Genomic DNA, 26,198 nt, shown 5'->3' on the forward strand with positions numbered 1-26,198 from the left:
CCAGGGCTGGGATTGAACCTGGGATCTCGGCGCTGTGAGTGCTCCACCATGCTGCTCGTGCCCGCGGGCTCGGCGCGGAGGAACATAGCCCTCCCCCAGAATTAGCGCAGCCGCAGATCGGTTGCCCCTGATCGCGGGTCTGGCGACCATGGAGGCCTCCTCCCGGAGTCGGCTCTCCCCCCCCTCCCCCCCCAACTAGGACGGCCCCTGCAGCCTGAAAGCCTTGGTCCCGCTGGGTAGGACCATACGCAAACGACGCCGGCGGGACTCGGTGAAACTCGGCCGGCACTCGGCCCGTTGAGCGCGCAGAATCGCCAGTGAGATTCACGCGCCCCCACCCCCCCACGCCGATTCTCCGACCTGGCACGGGTTCGGAGAATTCCAGCCGATTTGTTTGGATTTGTTTATTGTCACGTGTACCGAAGTACAGTGAAAAGTATTTTTCTGCGAGCAACTCAACAGATCATTTAGTTCATGAAAATAAAATAAAAAAACATAATAGGGAAAAAGGGGATCTGTTTCGGAGAGCTCGCAGAGAGTTGCCATGCTCTGGCGCCATCTTGCTGATGAGGAATTTGTTGTACGAAGAGAAATTGAACAGTTTAGGCCTATACTCTCTAGAGCTTTGAGGAATGAGGGGAGATCAAATTGAGTCATACAAAATGATAAAGGTATGGATAAAGTAGATGTGGAACAGATTCTTCCTCTTGTGGGGCATTCCAGAACGAGAGGTCATAGTCTTAAAATAAGAGGTAGCAAATTTAAAATAGAGTTGAGGAAAAATGACTTCTCCAAAAGGGTTGGGAATCTGGGGAATTCACTACCCCAGAGTGCAGTAGATGTTGGGGCATTGAGTAAATTTTAAGGAGAAGTTAGACAGATTTTAGGGCAGCACGGTGGCGCAGTGGTTAGCATTGCTGCCTCACAGCGCAGGGGTCTCAGGTTCGATTCCAGCTCTGGGTCACTGTCCGTGTGGAGTTTGCACATTCTCCCTGTGTTTGCGCGGGTTTCACCCGTACAACACAAAAGATGTGCAGTGTAGGTGGATTGGCCATGCTAATTTGCCCCTTAATTGGAAAAAAAATGAATTGGGTACTCTAAATTTATATTTTATAAAAAAAGAAGTTATACGGATTTTTAATTGGTAATGGATTGAAGGGTTATGGAGAATGGGCAGAACGGTGGAGTTAAAGCCAGGATGAAATCAGCCATGATCGTACTGAATTGTAGAACGGGCTCGAGAGGCTAAATTGCCTTCTCCTACTTCATGTGATCCAAGAAAGAACTACTCTGGCTGATTTCACCATCCAGCTCTCGATCTTTAGCACTGTAGGTAACAGCATCCCAAGCACAAATATGGTGTTCATGATCAATAAGGGGATTTCTTGATTAATATGTAGATCAGGGCTTACGAGGAGAAGCAGAATAGGGATGAGGAACAGATGAGCCATCATCGAATGGCGGAGCAGACTCGATGGGCCAAGTGGCCTAATTCTACTCCTACACCTTATGAATTTATGAGCCTTATATATAATTTTAAATATAATTTGTATTATAATCTAATACACCAAGCATCATAAAATATTCTGTGAATTAGGAGTGGTGACCATATTATCCTTTGTATTAAAAGTAAAAAGGACAGGGGCAGCCGACAGTAAGAAGCTAGTTGGGGGTCTCATGGCCAGATAGGTAATAAGGGAGAAACTGACTCTTTGTTTTCTTAAGAATCCAAGCTGCTAACTTTAACCGTTATCGGAGGGAAGGAATTGGAAGCCAAAAATTCCTCCCCTGTAGGGTGAAGGAGTCTTCGGCCAGCAGAATCACAGAATGATACAGTGCAGAAGAGGCCCTTCGGTCCATCGAGTCTGCACCAACACATGAAAGGTTCTGACCTGCCCACCTAATCCCACTTGCCAGCACTTGGCCCATAGCCTTGAATGTTATGACGTGCCAAGTACTTATCCAGTTACTTTTTAGAGGATGTGAGGCATCCCGCCTCTACCACTCTCCCAGGCAGTGCATTCCAGACCATCATCACTCTCTGGGTAAAAAGGTTTTTCCTCAAATCCCCCCTAAACCTCCCACCTCTCACTTTGAACTTGTGCCCCCTCGTAACTGACTCTTCAACTAAGGGGAACAGCTGCTCCTATCCACCCTGTCCATACACCTCATAATCGTGTACACCTCAATCAGGTCACCCCTCAGTCTTCTCTGCCCCAGAGAAAACAACCAAAGCCTATCCAACCTCGCTTCATAACATAAATGTTATATCCCAGACAACACTCTGTTGAATCTTCCCTGCACCCCCTCCAGTGCAATTGCATTCTTCCTATCAGGTGGTGACCAGAATTGCATGCAATATTCCAGCTGTGGCCTCACCATCATGACCTCCCTGCTTTTGTAATCTATGCCCTGACTTATAAAAGCAAATGTCCCATATGCCTTTGTCGCCACTCTATTAACCTGCCCTTCGGTCTTCAGAGATCTATGGACAAACACGCCAAGGTCCCTTTGTTCTTTGAAAATTCCCAGCAACAGACCTTTCATACTATACTTCCTTGTTAAATTACTCCTTCCAAAGTGTAACATCTCACACTTTTCAGGATTAACTTCCACCTGCCACTTATCCGCCCATTTGACCATCTCGTCTATATCTTCCTGTAACCCAAGACATTCAACCTTACTGTTAACCAATCTTTGTGTCATCCGCAAATGTATTGATCCTACCCCCCACATAGTCATCTAAATCATTTATATAAATGACAAAATAGGGGGCCCAGCACAGATCCCTGTGGTACTCCACTGGACACTGGCTTCCAGACACTAAAGCAGCCATCTATCATCACCCTCTGTCTCCTACTGCTAAGCCAATTATGAATCCACCTTATCAAATCACCCTGAATCCCATGTGCATTTGCCTTCTTAATAAGTCTCCCATGTGGGACACTGTCAAAGGATTTGCTGAAATCCATGTAAACTACATCAACTGCACCACCCACATCTATACACTTGGTTACATGCTCAAAAAATTCAATCAATTTGTTAGGCGTGACCTCCCTCTGACAAAACCATGCTGACTATCCCTGATCAAAACTTGCCTCTCCAAGTGGAGATGGATTCTCTCCTTCAGAATCTTCTCCAGTAGTTCCCTGGCTTATCTCTACAACCTTTCTTAAATAGTGGGACCACATTAGCTGTTCTCCAGTCCGCTGGCACCTCCCCCCCCCCCCCCCCCCCCCCCCCCCCCAGCAAATCTAGAAGCGTGACTTACTGCCAATTCTAAAGGTCACGGGAGACTCCTCGGTTATTAAGGATAATAGCGTCACCATGGAGATCTTGATGGTCTTGAATAAACATTACTTGTTAGGGAAAGGCTAGGCTACAGAATATTGGGAGGAGCAAAGAGGTGTGGTAAGACTGTCTAAAAGTGTATCTTACTTGTGCCCTTGCACCTATAAGCCGAGATGAGTTCTATCTGACCTCTTACGTGGAGGTTAAGGCAGACCAGTTCTCCAGTCCGTTTTACAATCTTTAATAAATCATATGAACCAGATACAAAGTTTGATCCTTGTGCACTTTTTCGAGTCTAAGAAAGGTGTACCAATTTCACCACAACAGTGTGGTTAGGTTGGGTGGCTCACTTCCCAGCCAGTGCAGACATGAGGGCCGGAGAGTGGAGCGGAGTCCACAAAGATCAGCCATGATCTCATTGAATGGCGGTTCAGGCTCGAGGGGCCAGATGGCCTACTCCTGTTCCTAGTTCTTATGTTCTTATTAAGTGGCCTCTTTCTCTGTTATTATTTTTACAATTGTATGATTCACTGAGGTTTCCACTGAAACTATGATCATTTGGGCATTCTAACATTATAAAGTTACAAGGCAGAGCAGACAGGACAAAATAAATGAGATGTGTAAGAAAGACACCATGATAGTCAATGGTGACTTTAATCTACATGTAGATTGGGAAAAACAGATTGGCAAAGGTAGCCTACACTTATATTTGGGACAATTTCATAGAGCACCATGTTCTAGACCAAACAAGGGAGCAGGCTATCCCCCCAAAAAAATATAAAATTAGGGAAGTTTTATTGAAGCTGTACAGGGCGTTGTAAGATCACAGATTGAGTACTGTGTGCAGTTTTGGTCTCATTTAAAAAAAACTTAATTGCTTTATAAGCAATTCAGAGAAGGTTCACTGGACTCGTCCATGGGATGAAACGGTTCAAAGAATCCCTACAGTGCATTCAGCCCATCGGGTTTGCACCAACCCTCTGAAACAGCACCCTACCTAGGCCCACTCCCTGCCTTACCCACGTAACCCCACCTAACATGCACATCCTTGGACACTAGAAGGAAATTTAGCATGGCAATCTACCTAACCTGTACATCTTTGGACTGTGGGAGGAAACCAGAGCACCCGGAGGAACCCCACTCAGACACGAGAAGAATGTGCAAACTCCACACAGACATTCACCCAAGGTTGGACTTGAACCCGGGTCCCTGGTGCTGTGAGGCAGCAGTGCCAACGTGCCGCCTCCAGTTGTCTTATGACAAAAGGTTGAACATGCCAGGCCTATAACCATTAGAGTCTAGAAAAATGAAATGTGATTTTATTGAAACTTATTAGATGCTGAGGGAACTCAATAGGATTGATACCTGAAAGATGTTTATTTTTGTGGAAGGAGATTAAAACTAGGGGACTATTACGATCCCAGACCAGACCTCAACATTTGCTAGGATACTGGACAGGAACCCCAGTACTTTTTTTAAATTTGTAAAACTGTGAGGAAAGGATACTTTGCTGCATAAGTGATTCCACAAAAAAATAGGGATATCTAATACTAAACCAAACTTTATTATTAACACAATATTAAACTGCCTTAACATCACAGAAATGTAGCCTATATTTTCCCGTTAAACAATGCTTAACAATCAAAAGAAACACCTGGGGCTGGATTCTCCAATAATGGGGCTTGTCTGTTAGATCTACCATGCGGATTTAGCGGCACTTTGCGACCACTAAAACTCAGTAGCAATTTGAGTTAAAACTTCTCAGGTGCAAATAAGAATCTGTTTTATTTGTCTCTATTGATTACAATTGAGAATCATTTAAAGTCATATTGTCTAATAAGTCTAGCTAGCAAAGGACTCAATAGAAGCAATCTTGTAGACAATTCAACTTTCAAATAATACAGAAATGATTTTCTTGCTTATGGCAAACAGCTTGCAATAACTCCAAAGCGTCAAAGTCAGAAAATGAAATATGAAAGATAGAGAGACAGCAAGTAAGTTAGATCAAAGTATAGATTCATGAAGTAAAAGATGGCCATATGATCTATCATCATATCAGACTTTAGCCATCTAGCTATACCCCGATGTAATCCTAATTGGTTTGGGTTAGAATCAAATAAGTTTGATTCGATGCTCAGCCGTCTGTCATTAATAGGCAACATTAACCTAAAATGTATTCTTGTATGAGCTATGGAATGTGATTCGGCTTCCTTATCGCATAAACTTGCTTGTTAGGACAATGGTCTCTATGCTGTTGCCATGGAGCTTGCCTTGCCCTTGGGTTACTTTATCTTGGAATTGTATTTGTTAGCTGCATAGGAATTCTGCTGTTCTGTGTTCTGTTTGCAGCTATATTCTGAAATGCTGAATGTGTGTTTTGAAATGACCTGAGGTTATGAGTGAGTTTGAAAATGGTATTTAATAGACTAGGGGCTTAATGCTAAATAGCTATCTTTTACCTATAGAAAATAGCTGGCTTCTACAGTCGGCCTTTTTGATAAATCAAAAGAATAAGTTAGATATTATCACAATAAGATTAAAGACATTATTAATGCGATAGGATAAGTAAAAGTGCAAAGAATAACTCATTAATTAAATATTTTTTTTTAAGAGTTCCAAATTATTTTTTCCAATTAAGGGGCAAATTAGCGTGGGCAATCCACCTACCCTGCGTATCTTTGGGTTGTGGGGGTGAAACCCACGCAGGCACGGGGAGAATGTGCAAACTCCAGAGGCTTTTCCCCAGGGTAGAGGGGTCAATTACTAGGGGGCATAGGTTTAAGGTGAGAGGGGCAAGGTTTAGAGTAGATGTACGAGGCAAGTTTTTTACGCAGAGGGTAGTGGGTGCCTGGAACTCACTACCGAAGGAGGTAGTGGAAGCAGGGACGATAGGGACATTTAAGGGGCATCTTGACAAATATATGAATAGGATGGGAATAGAAGGATACGGACCCAGGAAGTGTAGAAGATTGTAGTTTAGTCGGGCAGTATGGTCGGCACGGGCTTGGAGGGCCGAAGGGCCTGTTCCTGTGCTGTACATTTCTTTGTTCTTTTTGTTCCACACGGACAGTGACCCAGGGCCAGGATTTGAACCAGGGTCCTCAGCGCCGTAGGCAGCAATGCTAACCATTGTGCCACATGCCGCCCTAGAATAACTCATTCATATTGTCATTGCAGTTTTAAACAATAGAGTGGATAAGCATTTCATTACAAGCATTTCAGCAATAATTATTATAATTCTTAAAGAATACCAATTAATAAATTAATCAAATTTGACACGACTGATTCAGTATTAATAAATTATACAATATGTTAAGAATACAGTCAAATAATTGATTGATCAGTAACATTTCAACAATAATAATGCATTTCTATTTCATCTAATGGTGGTGCAGTTGGGTTACTGGGAATCATTCTGTCAGTTGGTCCCCTGCGTTTGGCGAATAATTCTTTGATGCACTTAACACATTGGTATGTTATGTAAATGATGAATCCAGCTACACAGGAGAATAAGATTATTCTTATTGTGGACATTCCAGTGTGTCCCAGCCACCTGCAAATTTTATCCCAGAGAGAGATAACTTGGGGTGGATCAAGTTTCTTGATTTCTTTTTGGATATGTAATGTCAAATCTTTAACTTCTTTTGAGTTATCTGGAATGAAAGTGCAACACTCCGCACCAATCAGGGCGCAGGTGCCACCTTTTTCGGCTGGCTCATAGTCAAGTGCCATTCGATTTTGTAATGCCACGGTTCGAATTGCTCACATTTCGTTAGAGATTTTATCTAGGGCAGTGGCGGTGTAATCGACTACGTTTTGTATTCAATTTATTGTCCATCCTTATTTCCCAATAGAAAGGAATGATTCTAGCATAAATTGCATCTCTTAAGGTAATGGAACGTTTATTTCTTCGAGCAGCTGGTCCTGAAACAGAAGGGAGATGAGGAAGATGACGGAAAGCAGGTGCTAAGTATCCTAAATAGCAAGATCCTGACCAGTATTTTGGGAGCCAGGGATATGCTCTATCATCACAAATAAAATAAGTTCCATTATAAGCAGAATATAAGTAAATATCTTCGAAGAACCACTGGTCTGAGAATGTTTTATTATTTTTGAGGTTAGGTATGCCTGTTATTCTTTTTAAAAAAATTTAGAGTAGTACCCAATTCATTCATTTTTTCCCATTAAGGAGCAATTTAGCGTGGCCAATCCACCTACCCTGCACATCTTTGGCTTGTGGGGGCGGAACCCACGTAAACAGGGGGAGACCGTGCAGACTCCACACTGACAGTGACCCAGAGCCGGGATCGAACCTGGGAACCTGGAGTTGTGAAGCAACTGTGCTAACCACTGTGCTACCGTGCTGCCCCTTTGCCTGTTATTCTTGAGTACTGTTTAACTCTTTATAAATAATCTTTTGTACATTTATAAGCTGTGTTAACATCTATATAATTAGTACAAACACTATTACCCATTTGTATCTCTTTCGGGTTCTTACTGATGAGGCAAATTGATCCTTTTTGTTTAATATTAGTTGGGAGGTTAAGATGTTGAGGTTTTTGGTTAGGATTATATTTAAGTTGGTGCCATCCTGAAAAGGTGTTTAGTGGATAGCCTACGGATTTCCATAAGTTAATACATTTTTGTAAATAAATCTTGTACCTTCCTTTTTCACATGAATATGCTCCAGAACGGACCACACCAGAGCGAGGGACACTCTGATAGATGTACCATTCTGCTGTTTCTGAAGCATTAAAGGGAATAGTTAGAAAGGGAATACCCTCTCCTGAGTTAGTAGGGGTTGCAATGCATACCCAACAATTGGAAATGTTGAAACTTTTAGCATATACTTTAGATGTGTAAAGGAATGTGTTCTTATTCAGTTCTGGTACAACATTTACAAGGCCAATCAAATAACTGAAAATTAAAGTTGTGATAAACATTTTACAGATCTTAATATTTGTATGCGTGCTTCACGTGCGATGCGTGAATCCAACTTTTCTTTCCTTTTAACTTTACAGTGGATTGGGTGATGAGAAGGATTACGAAAGGACCTTCCCACTTTGATCCTAAGGGTTCCTTTTGCAGCCTTTTGACGTACATTTCTTCACCAAGCACCAGGTCGTGACCACCTTCTGGAGGATCTCCCCACACAGCTAACACCGGTTGAGAAGCAGAACTAACAGCATTTGTTAGATTTTGACAATAAGTCAGCTTAGACAGTCTTTCTTTCAAAGTTCCATTCATACACCCCACTTGTCCAGATGATTGTGGATGAAATTGTAGTTACTGCTGATATTCCTACAGGCGTGCAACAGTCGCCGCTGGAGCAGCAAGTAGAGCAACACCTGCTGCTGGAGCAGCAGGTAACATCGGCTGAAATTGAGCAATGGGTAACATAGGCTGAATTGGAGCAAAAGGTACCATGGGCTGGATTTGATCAATAGGCTGCATTTGAGCAGGCACCAGAGGCTGCATTTGAACAGGTACCATAGGCTGCATTTCAGCAGGTACAATAGGCTGCATTTCAGCAACTGCAGTGTTAAAGGTTGCCTGATTGTGCAGACCACGATCGATCTGAATGCACCGGTCAACTATGTTGCGATATGTACCAGCTGTGGCCCAAGCCGGTAAAACTAAATTCAAGGCAGCAGAAACTTCAGGATTAACACCGGCTATAAAAGCCGTTTTAATTGGACCTAAAGAGCTTGTGTCCCACGTGTCAGTTTCATTTTCAAGTGTCATTCCTGAGTATTCCATCCAAGTATGTAAAAATCTTTCCTCGAAATCCTGAATATCTTCAGTATATTTTTGAATGCAAGATGTGGTCTTAGACCAATCGGTTCTCGGGGGGCGAAATTTTAATAGCCAATTCTTGAGTGCTAGCCAACCAGCTTCTAAATTTTGCAAATCACTTCCAAGGGCAACGTCCACCTCTGTACTAAGAGTTGCACTGACACGAGTGCCTACCATAATAGTCAGAATTTGTACTCCATCAAATGGGTGGAGATGGTAAATAGATTGTAATCTGTGAAGTTCATCCCATGTGGCCATACCACCCTTTTTAGGGTGTGGAAGATCTTTGCACCAACTGTCAGTTTTTCAGGGTCTGCTGGTTCATGAATCCAATGGTGGTCAAATATGTTTTTAGTGACAGTTTCACCTTCCTCTTCTACTTTATTGCTTCCAACTCTAATCTGTTTACGTTTTAAAGGAGCTAGTATTAATTAATTTAGTATTGTGCATTGTAGGAAAACTTGTTGCATCACTATCTTCATCTGATTCAACTGGCAAATGAATTTTAGATTTTAATTTAGTCCTGACACTTGATCTCGGCTGTGCAATTGCCGATTGTGCCACAGGGGCTGCTTGCTGAATTTGAGCTGTTTGTTCAGCTGCTGGTTGAGTCTGAGCTGTGCTTTGGTTTAAATTATGAGCTGCAAGACTGTCTGTCAGGATCTTGCAGTGTCCTTTAAAATTGTTAATTTCTCTTTCTAAAACACATCTTTCTTCGATTAACCTGCAATCTTCAATTTCAACTTGCTCAGTTTTTGTTTGCAACTGTTGGTATTTTGACTCCATTTCAAGAACTTTACATTGCAATTCCCCAATTTGAAAAGTTGCTGGACTTTAAAGGATTCATTTTCCAATCCTGTTCTAATTTCATCATAATGCTCAAGTTTCGATTTTACATCTCGTAATTCCTCAACAACTGCAGTTAGTTGATCTTTAGTGGACTTAAGCTCATGATCACTTTTATTTTTAATAGTTATTTCTTGCTGTCTGCGTAGCTGTCCCATAATTGCAAGGGACCATTTTGCACGTTCTTCACCGTGCAATCGTGTGTATTTTCCCCATGCCCTCTTGATATTATCGAGGGACCACTGTCCTCTGGGGATTTCATATTTTGATTCAATTTTTCTTGAGATTTCACATAGTCTAAATTGTCTACGAATGAAAGATCCAAAATCTCCCAATATATCTTCAATAGAGACATCCGGTACAGCACTACCACCCTTGGACTTTGTGGGGAGTAGTTTTCTGCCGGTTAAAGGTTCTGAATCTATCTTAGGATTTGTTTCAGCCATAAATTCAACCTTTCACCTAATTTTTCTTTTGGTAGCCGACTGTGTGTAATCTGTGTACACTACCGTGACTATTCTTTCAGCCCCGTTTTATTTTAGTCTCAACGACCGGCACCTGATTGATTTAAACAGTGTATAAAAATGTCCTTTCCAGGGGTCGAAGCACTGATTGATGCAGCTTTAAGACTTTTAATGGGTGAAAAAGATGTTTCTTACCCTAGTCTAGCCATTTGTCCTTGGATCTTCCATCCTCCGATTCTTCCCGAAGGTTCCCGCACCTCTCCGATTTTGTCCAATCTTGTCCAATCTCGTCTTAGAGCTCCTCCCCTTTTGCCGAACTACGGCAGGTGTGAGATCTACCATGCGGATTTAGCGGCACTTTGCGATCACTAAAACTCAGTCGAAATTTGAGTTAAAACTTCTCAGGTGCAAATAAGAATCTGTTTTATTTGTCTCTATTGATTACAATTGAGAATCATTTAAAGTCATATTGTCTAATAAGTCCAGCTAGCAAAGGACTCAATAGAAGCAATCTTGTAGACAATTCAACTTTCAAATAATACAGAAATGATTTTCTTGCTTATGGCAAACAGCTTGCAATAACTCCAAAACGTCAAAGTCAGAAAATGCAACATGAAAGATAGAGAGACAGCGAGTAAGCTAGATCAAAGTATAGATGATCCATGAAGTAAAAAATGGCCGTACGGTCTATCACAGTTATACTAAATCATATCAGACTTTAGCCATCTAGCTATACCCCGATGTAATCCTAATTGGTTTGGGTTAGAATCAAATAAGTTTGATTCAATGCTCAGCTGTCTGTCAATAATAGGCAACATTAACCCAAAATGTATTCTTGTATGATCTATGGAATGCGATTCGGCTTCCTTATCGCATAAACTTGCTTGTTAGGACAATGGTCTCTATGCTGTTGCCATGGAGCTTGCCTTGCCCTTGGGTTACTTTATCTTGGAATTGTATTTGTTAGCTGCATAGGAATTCTGCTGTTCTGTGTTCTGTTTGCAGCTATATTCTGAAATGCTGAATGTGTGTTTTGAAATGGCCTGAGGTTATGAGTGAGTTTGAAAATGGTATTTAGTAGACTAGGGGCTTAATGCTAAATAGCTATCTTTTACCTATAGAAAATAGCTGGCTTCTACAATGTCCCTACGCCAGCGTAAAAACATTGACGTTTCACTCTTAACTTTCCTTAAGGAAGTCATGAGTGATTCTCCTGCCTGCAGGGGGCTGGCAGGGCCCCGGAATGGTTCTCGCAGCTCTGGCTGCGGATACGGAGCCCCACACTTCCGGTCGGGAGTCCGCGCATGCGCACAGCGGCGGCCTGCAGAGGCCGCCCCTTGCGGCATGGTGGACCCGGACCACGGAGCGGCACCAAAAATGTAGGCTCCTCCCCGAGATTGCATGCGCCCGTGGGTCCGTGACGTCCGATCGCTCCCCTGGCTGTCCATGAGGCCCCCCCCCCAGTGAATGATCCCCTGCCCCCCCACCAGAGCGGCCGCGGACTGAGTTGGTTGGTAGGCACCGCCGCCCCCTTTCCCTGCACTGACGTTACGCCCCCCCCCCCCCGGTGCCTACCAACCAATTGCCTATCGGCGTGGAGGACGGAGGGCACCCACTAGGTCTGTAAGGTGAGGCCGGGATCGACCCCAACCCCTTTGGCCTAGAGAACGTTGTGTCCCGGAACTCCTACTGATGCACCAAACCTCACCGACACTCCATCTCAACTGGGGCCCATTGACAAGGAAACCACACTGCTGCAGGAGACAAAGTCACATGGCTCCTGGAGGGGAAGTGTCTACATGAATCACCTAACCTCACGTTTAGGCGGGATGGATATCATGTTGGCCCCACATTTTTAGCCGGAGATCTTGGGGGTGAAGGAGCCAGTGCCAGGCTGGATGCTACACCTGATGGTCCGCATGAATGTCTACGCTCCCCAGGCTGGCCAACAGCAGACAACCTTCTTCGAACAAGTGTCCACTCACCTTGGCACCAACACCATGGGCAAGTGCATCATCCTGCGGAGGGACCCGCAATTGTACCCTCGGGACAAAGGACCGTCTTGGTACCCAGTGCAGCTCCCGTGCAGTGGCAAAGTTAAGGAACCTGGTCGGGTTCTTTGACTTGGTGGACATCTGGCGGACTCTCCATCCTGACTCCAGCGTCTTCACCTTTGTGAGACATGGGGTTGCAGCATCCAGAATTGACCGGCTCTACATTTCCAAGACGTACCTGTCTCGTGTCCCAACGGCCTCTGTGCAGCAGGTGCCATGCTCGGACCATCGTCTGGTGTGGGTGGGACTCGCCCTGTCCATGTACTGGCACTTTAACAATCTGCTGCTGGAGGATGAACGGTTCCTGGACTCATTTTGTCGCTTCTGGACAGGCTGGAGAAGGAAGTGGGAAGGCTTCCCCCCTTGAGGCTGTGGTGGGACTTGGGAAAGACTCACGTGCATACCTTCTGTTGGGAGTATGCGAGGGGGCCGACAAAGAGGCAGAAATCCAAGGTTGAGGAGTTGGAGAAGGAGGTGCTCAACCTGGAGTCACGTCTTGGTCAGCACGATGAGGACCAGGCCCTGTGGCTGGTGTAAAGAGAGAAGAAGGGCGCGCTGCGTGGCACATACCTGAGGTCGCGGATCTGGATCCTCATGGACATGGACCGCGACTCCCTCTTCTTGTACTCGCTGGAAAAAAGGTGCGGGATCCGTCAGCAGCTCCTTACACTGCTGGCCGACAATGGGTCCCTTGTCTCGAATCGGGAGGAGGTCAGGGCCCAAATCTGATGCTTCTACAGCGCCCTTTTCTCCCTGGATCCGTCCAGCCCAGCGAGGATGGTTGCAGAGTTTTGTGGGAGGGCCTACTACAAGTTGGCTCGGAGGGCGCCAGGAGGCTTGATGTCCCTATTAGCCTGGGGGAGCTGACCGGCGCCCTCGACAGCCTGTACAGGGGCAAAACCCCAGGGCTGGATGGGCTGACCGTGGAGTTCTTCAGGGAGTTCTGGGAGTCCTGGGGAGTGACTACACAGGTCCTGGGGGAAGATATCGTGACCAGGGAGATGCCCCTCTCATGATCAGGGCCACCATTACCCTGCTGCCATACAGGGAAAATCTCCGCCACCTTAAAAACTGGTGACCGGTCTCTCTCCTCAGCACGGACTACAAGATCTACGCTAAGGCGATGTGTTTGCACCTTGGCACCATGTTGGACCACATGACCCACCCTGACCAGTCCTACAAGGTCCTGGTCCGCACAATCCATGACAACATCCAACTGGTTGGGGATCTGGTCCATCATTCCCAGAGGGATGGTCTGTAGAGCGCCTTCCTGTCCCTTGAGCAGGAGAAGGCGTTCAACAGTGTGGACCACAAATATTTATTTGGGATTCTGCAAGAATTCGGGTTTGGGATGCATTTTGTCACCCGGATCCGACTTCTGTACACTGCCACAGAGTGTCTCGTTAAGGTTAATGGGTCCCTGACGGTGCTCCTCTGCTTTGGGAGAGGGGTACGTCAGGGCTGGCCCTTGTCTGGCCAACTCTATTCTATTTGTGTGGAGTCTTTCCTGCGCCTCCTGTGGAGAAGGTTGTCGGGACTGCTTCTGCGCAGGCCGGGCATGGGGTAGTCCTATCGGCTTACGATGATGATGCTTCTTCTGCACTGTAAATTCTATGATATGTGACCTCAAGTTCACCGACCCTGCTGATCTGCGGAGGATGCAAGAGTGTCAGGCTGTGTACTCCGCCGTGTCCTCTGCCAAGATCAAATGGGCCAAGTGTTCCGGACCTCTGGTCAGTTTGTGGCAGATGGACCCCCTCCCAGAGGAGCTCAGGCCTTTCACCTGGAGCAGGACCAGTCTCCTCTATTTAGGAGTCCATCTTTAGCTGGCTGAGGAATTCTGGCAGGTCAACTGGCAGGAGCTGGAGGCCAAGGTTACCGCTCGCTTGAGATACTGGACAGGGCTGCTTTGAGTGCTCTCTTACAGGGGTCGTGGTGGTGTCCTAAACCAGATGATAGCCTCCATGTTGTGATACCAGCTGGTCACTTTGACTCCTTCTCCTGACTTTGTCACAAAACTCCAGAGAATGCTTGTAGAGTTCTTCTGGGACAAGAGACTGCACTGCGTCGCTACAGAGGTTCTGATTCTCCCACTTAGGGATGGCGGCCAGGTGCTGGTGGGCCTTTGCACTCAGGTGGCACCTTCTGCCTTCACACTCTGCAGGGATATCTTTATGTTGAGCCCCCTCCACGATGGTGTGCCCTGGGGACACATTTCTTCTGCCAGTGGATGGCCTGAATTTGACGGGCAGCTCCTGTTCATAGATCTGCAGGCGCTGCCCGTCTTTTACCAGGACCTTCTCAAAGTCTAGAGCATTGTCACTTCGCGCCGCAGCTCTTTCCCATCAGGAGTGGTGGCTGTCATGAGAGTGCCGCTAATCAGGAATCCGCACCACCACCAATGCCATTTTGAATGGCTGAAGGAGGAGCGACCTGGGGTGACCAGGTCCGGGGACATGCTGGCTGCGGGAGCAGTGGGCTGGATTACACCCAGCGCGGAGGTGCACGTCTGGCTCACGGCCAATGCCAACCGAGGCCTCAAAACCTTTGTGCTCGGACCCGATGGCATTCGTGGTCTGGAGGACACGGAGGAGTGCGGTGGTATCCCGTCAGAGCGAACCCCTGCTGGATGGGATTCCACATTAGCCCCAAGCCTCGGGGGCTGGTGCCCCACAACCCTAGCTGCCTCACAGAAATGCCCTCCGTGCCTTTTTGCACTGCGCGGAGGGGTTTCCTGTATGGACTGTTGCTGCGCAGCCTTTTTCTTATTCGTTCATGGAATGTGGGCATGGCAGGCTGTGCCAGCATTTATTGCCCATCCCTATCTGCCCTTGAGGGGACAGTTAAGAGTCAACCACATTGTCTCACATGTAGGCCAGATCAGGTCCCGAGAGCATTACTCTGGGTCTCTGGTTTACTAGTCGTGACAATACCACTATGCCACCACCTCCCCACTTCAACTCCTTACTCTTGTCTGGACATACCATGACGTGCCTTGTTGCAATCCGGTGGCGGAGGTCCCCACTGGGGGTCCCTCTATGGAGGAGTCCTCCTGCTCAACCTTGGAGACCTGTGGTGGTGGGTATTGCATGCAGCAGTGTTGTATATTCACCAATTGCACCGGTTCACGGACTCCCAAGAAGGCCTGCCATTTTTGCGACCAGATGGAGTACATGGACTACGTCTATGTTATGCGTTATAGGCTGCACTCTTTTTTTAGTTTTCTGGCAAATCTTTTGCTGGAGTTTTGTTTGCACTTCAGCCCCAAGCTCCGGATCTATGGGCGCCCGGTGCGGAGACCGGCAGGGAAGGCGGAGTCCTCCTTGTGAACCTGCTCCTGGGCTTGGCGAAGCGCACCATTTATAGATCTAGGCATCGGGCGACCAAGGGGCTCATCCGACCAGACTGTCTACTCCTCTTCCGCGGCTTCATTCGCGGCTGGGTGTCCCTAGAAAGAGGACATGCGGTGTCCGCGGGCACCACCAAGACCTTCCATGCCCAGCGGGGTTGACCCCTTTGATTGCACTCTCATTTGATTTTTAAATTTTTGTTGATCTTTGTTGTGTTCGGGCAGTGTCCCTAACAAGAGCGGCCCTTTTTGGCTTTGTCCCTAAGTTTGTTTCCTCTCTTCTATTTGGATGACCTCAAAAGAGTGGCCAATCCACCTAACCTGCACATTTTAGGACTGTGGGAGGAAATCGGAGCACCCGGATCTACGGAGATACAGGGAAAACGTGCAAAGTCCACAGTCACCCAAGGTCAGAATCAAACCCTGGTGAAGCAGAAGTGCTAACCACCGCACCACCATGTCACCCCCGAGCCCTCTACTGAGTTTTAGGCACAAGTTCAGATTGGCCTTCTTTCAGCTTGATTGGACCCCCAGTTAGATTAATTAAGGCGGTCTCTCACTCTAATAAAGGATGATATGGAAATGCCGGCGTTGGACTGGGGTGGGCACAGTAATAAGTCTTAGAACACCAGGTTAAAGTCCAACAGGTTTATTTGGAATCACGAGCTTTCGGAGCGCAGCTCCTTCCTCAGGTGAGCACATAAAGAGGGCACAGATGCTGCTGACGGCTCTCCAGTCGCCCTGGGGTTCCCAATTCCCATTTAAACCATGGACATGGTGGAGAGGCCCGGTATATTGCGTCATCCCCGGTCTGCCAGGTATTCAAACGGCCACTAGAGGGTCTTCCCTAGTGGCTCTAAATGCAATCCAAAGGAGCATAAGCGTAAGACGTAATCAGCTTGATACGTGATATCCAAATGAGCGAAAGCGGCTGTGCCTGAGACGTAATCACGGCGCTGCGGAATATTCAAATGACGCTGCGTGTTACGCGATCACGTCATTACGTGTTACTGGAATGAACGCGCAGGGGCAGACGGGAAGGGGTTGAAGAGCGCGTGCGCGGCCCCACCTCCCTCTTTCTGTGTCTGGCCGCCATGGGTCATCAGCAGCTTTACTGGTCTCACCCCAGGAAATTCGGTCAGGGCTCCCGCTCATGGTGTGTATCCGGACCCGGGAGTCTGTGAGTCGGGTAAGGGGGTGCAGGCTCGGACCTTTTCCCGTCTCTCTCTCCCTGACTAACCTCTCTTTCTCTTGTCCTCCTCGCAGCCGAGTCTGTGCGAACCGACACGGCCTGATCCGGAAATACGGCCTCAACATGTGCCGCCAGTGCTTCAGACAATACGCTAAAGACATCGGCTTCGTCAAGGTAAAGGCGCGCCTCCCAGCCCGGGGATCGGGGCCGGGCAGCGGTGGCTCCACGGAGTCGCTTTCGGGGAGCCGCCGGCAGCCGGGCCTCTTTTGTGATCATTCCCGCGGGAAGTGAACGATCGCCCCCCCCCCCCCCCCCCCCGCAACCTTCACGGTTGTGAAGGAGTGGGGGTTATCCCTACACGCACAATCCAATTACACAGGAACCAGCTTTTAAATGTCTTTGTAGTCGCCTCTTCGCAAAATATCCACGGAGTGCATCCCAACCCCGGAGCCTCAGCTCGGTGTGGCCGCTGCATAGTTGATAAACTCACTTGTGAATGTTCTTTTGCCCGACATTGTTGCTACTGTGGACACCGTAGTCAATTTTCAGTCGCTCCTGGTGTTAAAGTTCTTCGGTCTGCATATCTGGTTGCTTTAAGACGCCTCTTAAAAAAACATTAAACCTCGATCAAACAAATCTTGATTTGATCATCTCAAACACGTTTTGTAATTCGTTACTGATGCTGACGTGTGCACAATGTAATATAAATCATCTACGGATGCAGATGTTGTAAGTTTTGGCTGAATTCTTGAAGGTTGACCTCTTTTTCCTTGTTGAGGAGGTACATTGATATTTGACAAGTGGGTGTGCTGTGATGTAGCGATCAACTTTGGCCATTTCTAAATTAGTTTGTGTTTAAATGTTAATGAAGCTTTCTTTCTTTTACAGCTGGACTAAACTACAAAAGGAGCAAGAGTGCATTCTAATGCAATACGAAATGGAAATTTAGCATTTGTCAAACAATTCTAACCGCCACCTGGAAGAAGCAAACTTTTGTGATGCTCCATTTTTGTAAATAAAATTTAATTGTCATTTATGCTCAGTGCTCTTTTTTTAATTGGTACTACACAAACTCCACTTAAAAGTGACATTTTGTCTTAACTTTCCTTCATGGTTGTATGGGAGGGCAATGAGCTGAGAGGTTCAGGACTAAATGAAGTGATGCTTTAAAGGGAAGAACAGAAGAAAGGTAATGTAAATTATATAATTCAAATTTATGGGAATAGTGTAAATGCCAGTTTCAAAATAAGGGAGTACATGGTCTCAATTGGTGATTTGATTAAATGTGGGCAGCAAAGCATTGGAAGAATGTTTGAGGCCTTTAGAGTTGAATATTTAGAGCCATAGAAAAGCTGAGAGGCCATTCTGCCCATTGTTTGTGCTTGCCAAAAAAAGAAATTTAAACCATTCATTTTAATCTCACTTTCCTGCATCTGGTTCTTAGCCTTGCAGATTACAGTGCTTCAGATGTAAGATTGATATTAGTAGAGAAATGGTGCTGGGAAAATTGATGGGATTGAAGGTGGATATATCCCAAGGGCCTGATAATCTGCATCCCAGAGTTCTTAAGGAGGTAGCTCTGGAAATAGTGGGTGCATTGGTGATCATCTTCAGTCCCTGCAGATTGGAGGGTAGCTCACTCCAATATTCAAGAAGGGAGGTAGAGAGAAAACAAATTATAGACCAGTAAGCCTAACATCGGTAGTGGGGAAAATTCTTGAATCCGTTATCAAGGACTTTATAGTGGAACATTTAGAAAGCAGTGGCAGGATCAGTCAGTCAGCATGGATTTATGAAGTGGAAATCCTACTTGACAAATCTGTTGGAATTCTTTGAAGTAGTAACCAGTACAGTTGACAAGGGGGGGGGGGGCATTCGATGAGGTATAGTTGGACTTTCAGAAGGTGTTTGACAAAGTCCTGCATAAGAGATTATTGTGCAAAATTAAACCGCATGGGATTGGGGGGAAGTGTATTGAGGTGGCTAACAGGAAACAATAGGAATTAATGGGTTCTTTTCAAATTGGCAGGCAGTAACAACTGGGGTGCCACAGGGATCAGTGCTGGGACCCCAGCTATTCACAATATATCTTAATGATTTGGATGAGGGAACAAAATGGAACATCTCCGTTTGCAGATGATATCACGTTGGGTGGGAGGGTGAACTGAAGAGGATGCAGGGATCCTACAGCATGATCTGGACAGGTTGGGTGAGTGGGCAAATCAATGGCAGATGCAGTATAGTTTCAATAAGTGAGGTTGGTGAAAGCAAATACAGGAAGGCAGATTACTACCTGAATGGTTGTAAATTGGGAGACAGGAGTGTGCAGCGGGACCTGGGTGTCCTTGTGCACCAGTCGCTGAAGGTAAGCATGCAGGTGGTAAAGAAGGCTAATGGTATGTCGGCCTTCCTTGCTTGGTTTCGAATACAGAAGCCAGTATGTGTTGCTGCAATTATAAAGGACCTTGGTGTATATTGAAGTTTTTGTCTCCTTTTCTGAGGAAGGATGTTATTGCTCTTGAGGGAGTGCAGCGAAGGTTTACCAGACTGATTCCAGGGATGGTGGGACTGTTCTATGAGGAGAGATTGACCAGGTTAGGATTGTTCTCACGAGATCAGAAGAATGGGGGGATCCCATAAAGACGTATAAAATTCGAGCAGGACTAGACAGGGTAGATGCAGGGAAGATATTCCCAATGGTGGGTGTGTCCAGAACCAGGGGTCAGTCTAAGGATTCAAGGTAAACCATTTTGGATAGAGAGGAGACATTTCTTCACCCAAAGAGTGGTGAGTCTGTTGAATTCATTACCACAGGAAAGCAGTTGATGCCAAAAGGCCTGCTGCTGCTCCTATCTTCTATGTATCTATGAGTGGACATAGGGACTTAAGAACAAAGAAAATTACAGCACAGGAACAGGCCCTTTGGCCCTCCCAGCCTGCGCCGATCCAGATCCTTTATCTAAACCTGTTTTCTATTTTCCAAGGATCGACTTCCCTCTGTTCCTTCCTGTTCATATATCTGTCTAGATGCATCTTAAATGATGCTATCGTGCCTGCCTCTACCACCTCCGCTGGCAAAGCGTTCCAGGCACCCACCACCCTCTGCGTAAAAAAACTTTCCACACACATCTCCCTTAATCTTTCCCCCTCACCTTGAAATCGTGACCCCTTGTAATTGACGCTCCCACTCTTGGAAAAAGCTTGTTGTTACCCACCCTATCTATACCTCATAATTTTGTAGACCTCAATTAGGTCCCCCCTCAACCTCCGTCTTTCCAACGGAAACAATCCTAATCTACTCAACCTTTCTTCATAGCTAGCACCCTCCATACCAGGCAACATCCTAGTGAACCTCCTCTGCACCCTCGCTAAAGCATCCACATCCTTCTGGTAATGTGGCAACCAGAACTGCACGCAGTATTTCAAATGTGGCCTAACCAAAGTCCTATACAACTGTGACATGACCTGCCGACTCTTGTACTCAATACTCCGTCTGAGCATGCTGTATCCCTTCTTGACCACTCTATCGCCCTGCGTTGCCACCTTTAGGGTACAATGGACCTGAACTCCCTAGATCTCTCTATACATCAGTTTTCCCCAGGACTCTTCCATTGACCGTATAGTCCGCTCTTGAATTAGATCTTCCAAAATGCATCACTTAGCAGATGGCGTTCAATCCAGGTAAATGCAATTTCTCTGCCCAGCTCTCCAATCTATATATTCTCTGACAGTCCTCGCTATCTGCAATTCCACCAATTTTAGTATCATCTGCAAACTTTGCTAATCAGACCACCTATACCTTCGTCCAGATCATTTATGTATATCACAAACAACAGTGGTCCAAGCATGGATCCCTGTGGAACACCACTAGTCACCTTTCTCCATTTTGAGACACTCCTTTCCACCACTACTCTCTTGTCTCCTGTTGCCCAGCCAGTTCTTTATCCATCTAGCTAGTACACCCTGAACCCCATACAACTTTTTTCCATCAACCTGCCATGGGGAACGGTGCGGCACAAAGCCTCGGAGAACGAGGACGAGATCTTGGGCCTGGCGGTGAAGGTGGAGGCGCTGCACAAGAGGTGGGCGGAAAAATTTGAGGACCTGGAGAATAGGTCGAGGAGGAAGAACCTTCGGATTCTGGGCCTCCCTGAAGGAGTGGAGAGGCCCGATGCCGGGGCATATATGAGCACGATGCTCAATTCGCTGATGGGCGCGGGAGCTTTCCCAAGGCCCCTGGAGCTGGATGGGGCTCATCGGGTCCTGGCAAGGAGACCCAAAGCCAACGAGCCGCCAAGGGCTGTAGTGGTGAGGTTCCACCGCTTTATGGCCAGAGGGTGTGTCCTGAGATGGGCCAAAAAAGAGCAGAGCCGCAGGTGGGAGAACACGGAGATCCGAATTTATCAGGACTGGAGTGCGGAGGTGGCTAAGAAGAGGGCTGGTTTTAACCGGGCTAAGGCGGTGAAGTTCGGGATGCTGCAGCCAGCGCGATTGTGGGTCACGTTGCAAGATCGGCACCACTATTTTGAAACGCCTGATGAGGCATAGAACTTTATCCAGACTGAAAAGTTGGACTCCAACTGAGGATTTGTCGTGGGGGGATGTTTACTGTGTTTTCCGCGTTTGGGGAATGTTCATTTTGTTTTGGTGCTGGGTGGGGATGGGTGAATGGATTTGATGTGGGAGCTGTGGGAGAGTGTGGGCGTCGGTGTTGGAGGGGCAGGGCCCCACGGAGGAAGAGGGGGGGTGGAGGCCCGGGAATGGGGAGTTGGGGTAAGGCCGCAAAAAGGAGCTGCGCCAGAGGGGGCTGGGCCGGCTCAGGAAAGCGCGGGCTTTTTCCCGTGTCAGTGAAGGATTGGGGCGGGGCCGGGGGGGGGGGGAAGGGCAGTGCTGGAGAGGAGCGCACACTGACTGCCAAGGGGTGGGGGGATTCTCACACTGGGAGGTCGATGGAATGGCGGGAGAGGCCGGGGTCAGCAGGAGTCAGCTGACTTACAGGAGTGTCATGGGGGGGAGCAAAATGGCTAGATGAGGATCTAGCGGCGTGGGGGGGGGGGGGAGCTGGGTTGCTGCTGCATTGGTCAAAGGGGAGCTGGAAGTAGGAGAGGTAGTCGGGGCGGGAGTCCGCCGCCTGGGGGACTGGAGAGTGCGGGAGGCGCGGGCACGTGGCTGGCCTAGAAAAGGAGATGGCTCGTCGACAGGGAGGGAGGGGGGAGGGGCGGGGAGGGCCCTGATCCGGCTGATAACTTGGAATGTGAGGGGCCTGAACGGGCCGGTCAAGAGGGCCCGGGTGTTCGTGCACTTAAAGGGACTGAAGGCAGACGTGGTTATGCTTCAGGAGACACATTTGAAGGTGGCAGATCAGGTTAGGCTGAGAAAGGATGGGTAGGGCAGGTCTTTCATTCAGGGCTGGATGCGAAGAACAGAGGGGTTGCAATACTGGTGGGGAAGCGGCTGTTGTTCGAGGCACTGAATATTGTAGCGGATAATGGAGGTGGATATGTGATGGTGAGTGGTAGGTTGCAGGGGCTGCGGGTGGTACTGGTTAACGTATATGCCCCGAATTGGGATGATGCTGGATTTATGAAACGCATGCTGGGTCGGATTCCGGATCTGGAGGTAGGAAGCTTGATAATGGGGTGGGGGGGGGGGACTTCAACACGGTGCTGGACCCAGCACTGGACCGTTCTAGGTCCAGGACGGGTAAGAGGCCGGCTGCAGCCAAGGTGCTCAGGGGGTTTATGGACCAGATGGGGGGAGTGGATCCATGGAGGATGATTCTCCCGAATCGGTGACCAAACCGAGGCTCCCACCTCGCCCCTATGTCGCCTCCACTGCCCCCAGATCTTCAGAGTCGCCGCCACCACCGGACTCGTGGTGTACCTTGTCGGCGGAAGCGGCAACGGTGCCTCACCAGCGCCCCCAGACCCGTACCCACACAAGGTGCCACCTCTTCCACGCCGCCCCTCTCCCTCCATTACTCACTTACGCATCATCGCCACATTAGCTGACCAATAATAGCCACATAGATTCGGCAGCGCCAGCCTCCCTTGTCCCTGCTACGCTCCAAAATCACCCTCTTCACCCTCAGGGTCTTATTCGCCCATACAAATCCCATAATACTCCTGCTTACCCGGTTAAAAAAAGCCTTGGGAATTAGGATGGGCAGGCACTGGAACACAAACAGGAACCTCGGGAGGACCGTCAACTTGACCGACTGCACCCTACCCGCCAGGGAGAGTGGCAGCATATCCCATCTCTTGAAATCCTCCTCCATCTGTTCCACCAATCGTGTCAAATTGAGCTTGTGCAGGGCCCCCAGCTCCTAGCTACCTGGATCCCCATGTATCGGAAGCTCCTCTCCGCCCTCTTCAGCGGTAGCTCATCTATCCCCCTTCCCTGTTCCCCCGCATGCACCACAAAGAGCTCACTCGTCCCCACATTGAGCTTATAGCACGAGAAGTCTCCAAACTCCCTCAGGATCCGCATAACCTCTGCCATCCCCTCCACTGGGTCTGCAACATATATCAACAGGTCATCAGCATATAACGACACCCGGTGTTCCTCTCCCTCCCCCGGACCAATCCCCTCCAGTTCCTAGACTCCCTCAGTGCCATGGCCAGCGGCTCAATTGCTAGTGCAAACAACAAGGGGGATAAGGGACACCCCTGCCTCGTCTCGCGGTACAACCTAAAGTACTCCGACCTCCGTCGGTTTGTATCCACACTCGCCACTGGGGCCCTCTCTAACAGCCTGACCCACCTTATGAACCTTTCCCCGAACCCAAACCTCCCAAGCACTTCCCAGAGTACTCTCACTCCACCCGATCAAAGGCGTTCTCCGCGTCCATAGCCGCCACTACCTCCGCTTCCCCCTCCACCGAGGGCATCATGATCACATTTAAGAGCCTCCTCATATTCGTGTTTAACTGCCTGCCCCTCACAAACCCCGTCTGGTCCTCATGGATCACCCCCGGGACACAGTCCTCAATCCTCGTAGCCTGAACCTTCACCAACAACTTACCGTCTACATTGAGGAGCGAAATCGGCCTATACGATCCACATTGCAATGGATCCTTGTCCCGCTTCAAAATCAACGAGATCAGCGCCCGGGTCATTGTCGGGGGCAGGGTCCCCTCCTCCCTCGCCTCATTAAAAGTTCTCACCAGCAGCGGGTCCAGCAGGTCCACATACTTTCTGTGAAATTCAACCGGGAACCAGTCCGGTCCTGGGGCCTTCCCCGCCTGCATGCTCCCCAATCCTTTAACCAGTTCCTCCAGCCCAATCGGCACCCCCAAACCAGCCATCTGCTCCTCTTCCACCCTTGGGAACCTCAGCTGGTCCAAGAATCGTCACATCCCCCCCCCCCCCCCCCCCCCCCCCCCCGGGGCTCAGACCTATACAGATCCCCATAGAAGCCCCTAAATACCTAGCTTATTCTCACCACACTCCGCACCGTATTCCCCCCATTATCTCTAATTCCACCAATCTCCCTCGCTGCCTCCCTCTTACGAAGCTGATGTGCCAGCATCCGTCTCCCCATACTCATATACCGCCCCCTGCATTTTCCTCCACTGTGCCTCTGCTTTTCCCGTGGTCAATAGATCAAATTCCACTTGGAGGTTTTGTCGCTCCCTAAGCAGCCCCTCCTCGGGGGCCTCTGCATAGCTCCTGTCCACCCTTAATATCTCCCCCACCAATCTCTCCCTCTCCCTCCTCTCTCTCTTCTCCCTATGGGCCCTAATGGAAATTAGCTCTCCCCTAACCACCGCCTTCAGAGCCTCCCAGACTACCCCCACCTGCACCTCCCCATTGTCGTTGGCCTCCATGTATCTTTGAATACACCCCCGCATCCACCCGCACACCTCCTCATCTGCCAACAGTCCCACATCGAGGCGCCACAATGGGCACTGGTCCCTCTCCTCCCCCAACTCCTGCTCCACCCAATGCGGGGCATGGTCCGAGATGGCTATAGCCGAATATTCTGTTCCCTCTACTTTCGGGATTAGTGTCCTACTCATTATAAAGAAATCTATCCAGGAATAGGCTTTATGGACGTGGGAGAAAAAAGAAAATTCTCTGGCCACCAGCTTGGCAAACCTCCACGGATCTACTCCCCCCATCTGGTCCATAAACCCCCTGAGCACCTTGGCCGCAGCCGGCCTCTTACCCGTCCTGGACCTGGAACGGTCCAGTGCTGGGTGCAGCACCGTGTTGAACCCCCCCCCCCTCCACATTATCAAGCTCCCTGCCTCCAGATCCAGGATCCGACTCAACATACGTTTCATAAGTCCGGCATCATCCCAATTCGGGGCATATACGTTCACTAGTACCACCCGCGTCCCCTGCAACCTACCACTCACCATCACATATCGACCTCCCTTATCCGCTACAATATTCATCACCTCAAACGACACTCGCTTCCCCACCAGTATCGCAACCCTCCATTCTTCGCATCCAGCCCCGAGTGAAAGCCCTGCCCTACCCATCTTTTTCTCAGCCTGACCTGATCTGCCACCTTCAAGTGTGTCTCCTGGAGCATGACCACGTCTGCCTTCAGTCCCTTTAAGTGCGCGAACACCCGGGCCCTCTTGACCTGCCCATTCAGGCCCCTCACATTCCATGTTATCAGCCGGATCTGGGGGCTACTCGCCGCTCCCCGCCCCCCCCAGCCGACTAATCATCCCCCTTTTTAGGCCAGCCACGTGCCCGCGTCTCCCGCACCCTCCAGTCCCCCAGGCGGCAGACCCTCGCCCCGACTCCCTCTTCTACCTCCAACTTCCCTTTGGCCAATACAGCAGCAACCCAGTCCCCCCCCCAATACGCAGCAACCCAGTCCCCCACCCAATACGCAGCAACCCAGTCCCCCCCCCAATACGCAGCAACCCAGTCCCCCCCCAATACGCAGCAACCCAGTCCCCCCCCCAATACGCAGCAACCCAGTCCCCCACCCAATACGCAGCAACCCAGTCCCCCCCCAATACGCAGCAACCCAGTCCCCCCCCCCAATACAGAGCAACCCAGTCCCCCCCCAATACAGCAGCAACCCAGTCCCCCCCCCAATACGCAGCAACCCAGTCCCCCCCCAATACGCAGCAACCCAGTCCCCCCCCAATACGCAGCAACCCAGTCCCCCCCCAATACGCAGCAACCCAGTCCCCCCCCAATACGCAGCAACCCAGTCCCCCACCCCAATACAGAGCAACC

At 48.6% G+C, this 26,198-nt stretch overlaps 1 protein-coding gene across 1 annotated transcript; it reads left to right on the forward strand.

Moving 5' to 3' along the window:
• The first annotated feature begins 16,780 nt into the window (after positions 1-16,780).
• LOC140403239 (small ribosomal subunit protein uS14) lies at positions 16,781-18,028 on the forward strand. The gene is made up of 3 exons (XM_072491008.1): positions 16,781-16,956; positions 17,067-17,166; positions 17,881-18,028. The coding sequence occupies exons 1-3, from the start codon at positions 16,895-16,897 to the stop codon at positions 17,887-17,889; spliced, it is 171 nt and encodes a 56-aa protein (XP_072347109.1). The 5' UTR covers positions 16,781-16,894; the 3' UTR covers positions 17,890-18,028.
• Positions 18,029-26,198: the final 8,170 nt, after the last annotated feature.

This window comes from Scyliorhinus torazame, chromosome 2, assembly GCF_047496885.1.
Source record: "Scyliorhinus torazame isolate Kashiwa2021f chromosome 2, sScyTor2.1, whole genome shotgun sequence".
Taxonomy (NCBI): domain Eukaryota; kingdom Metazoa; phylum Chordata; class Chondrichthyes; order Carcharhiniformes; family Scyliorhinidae; genus Scyliorhinus; species Scyliorhinus torazame.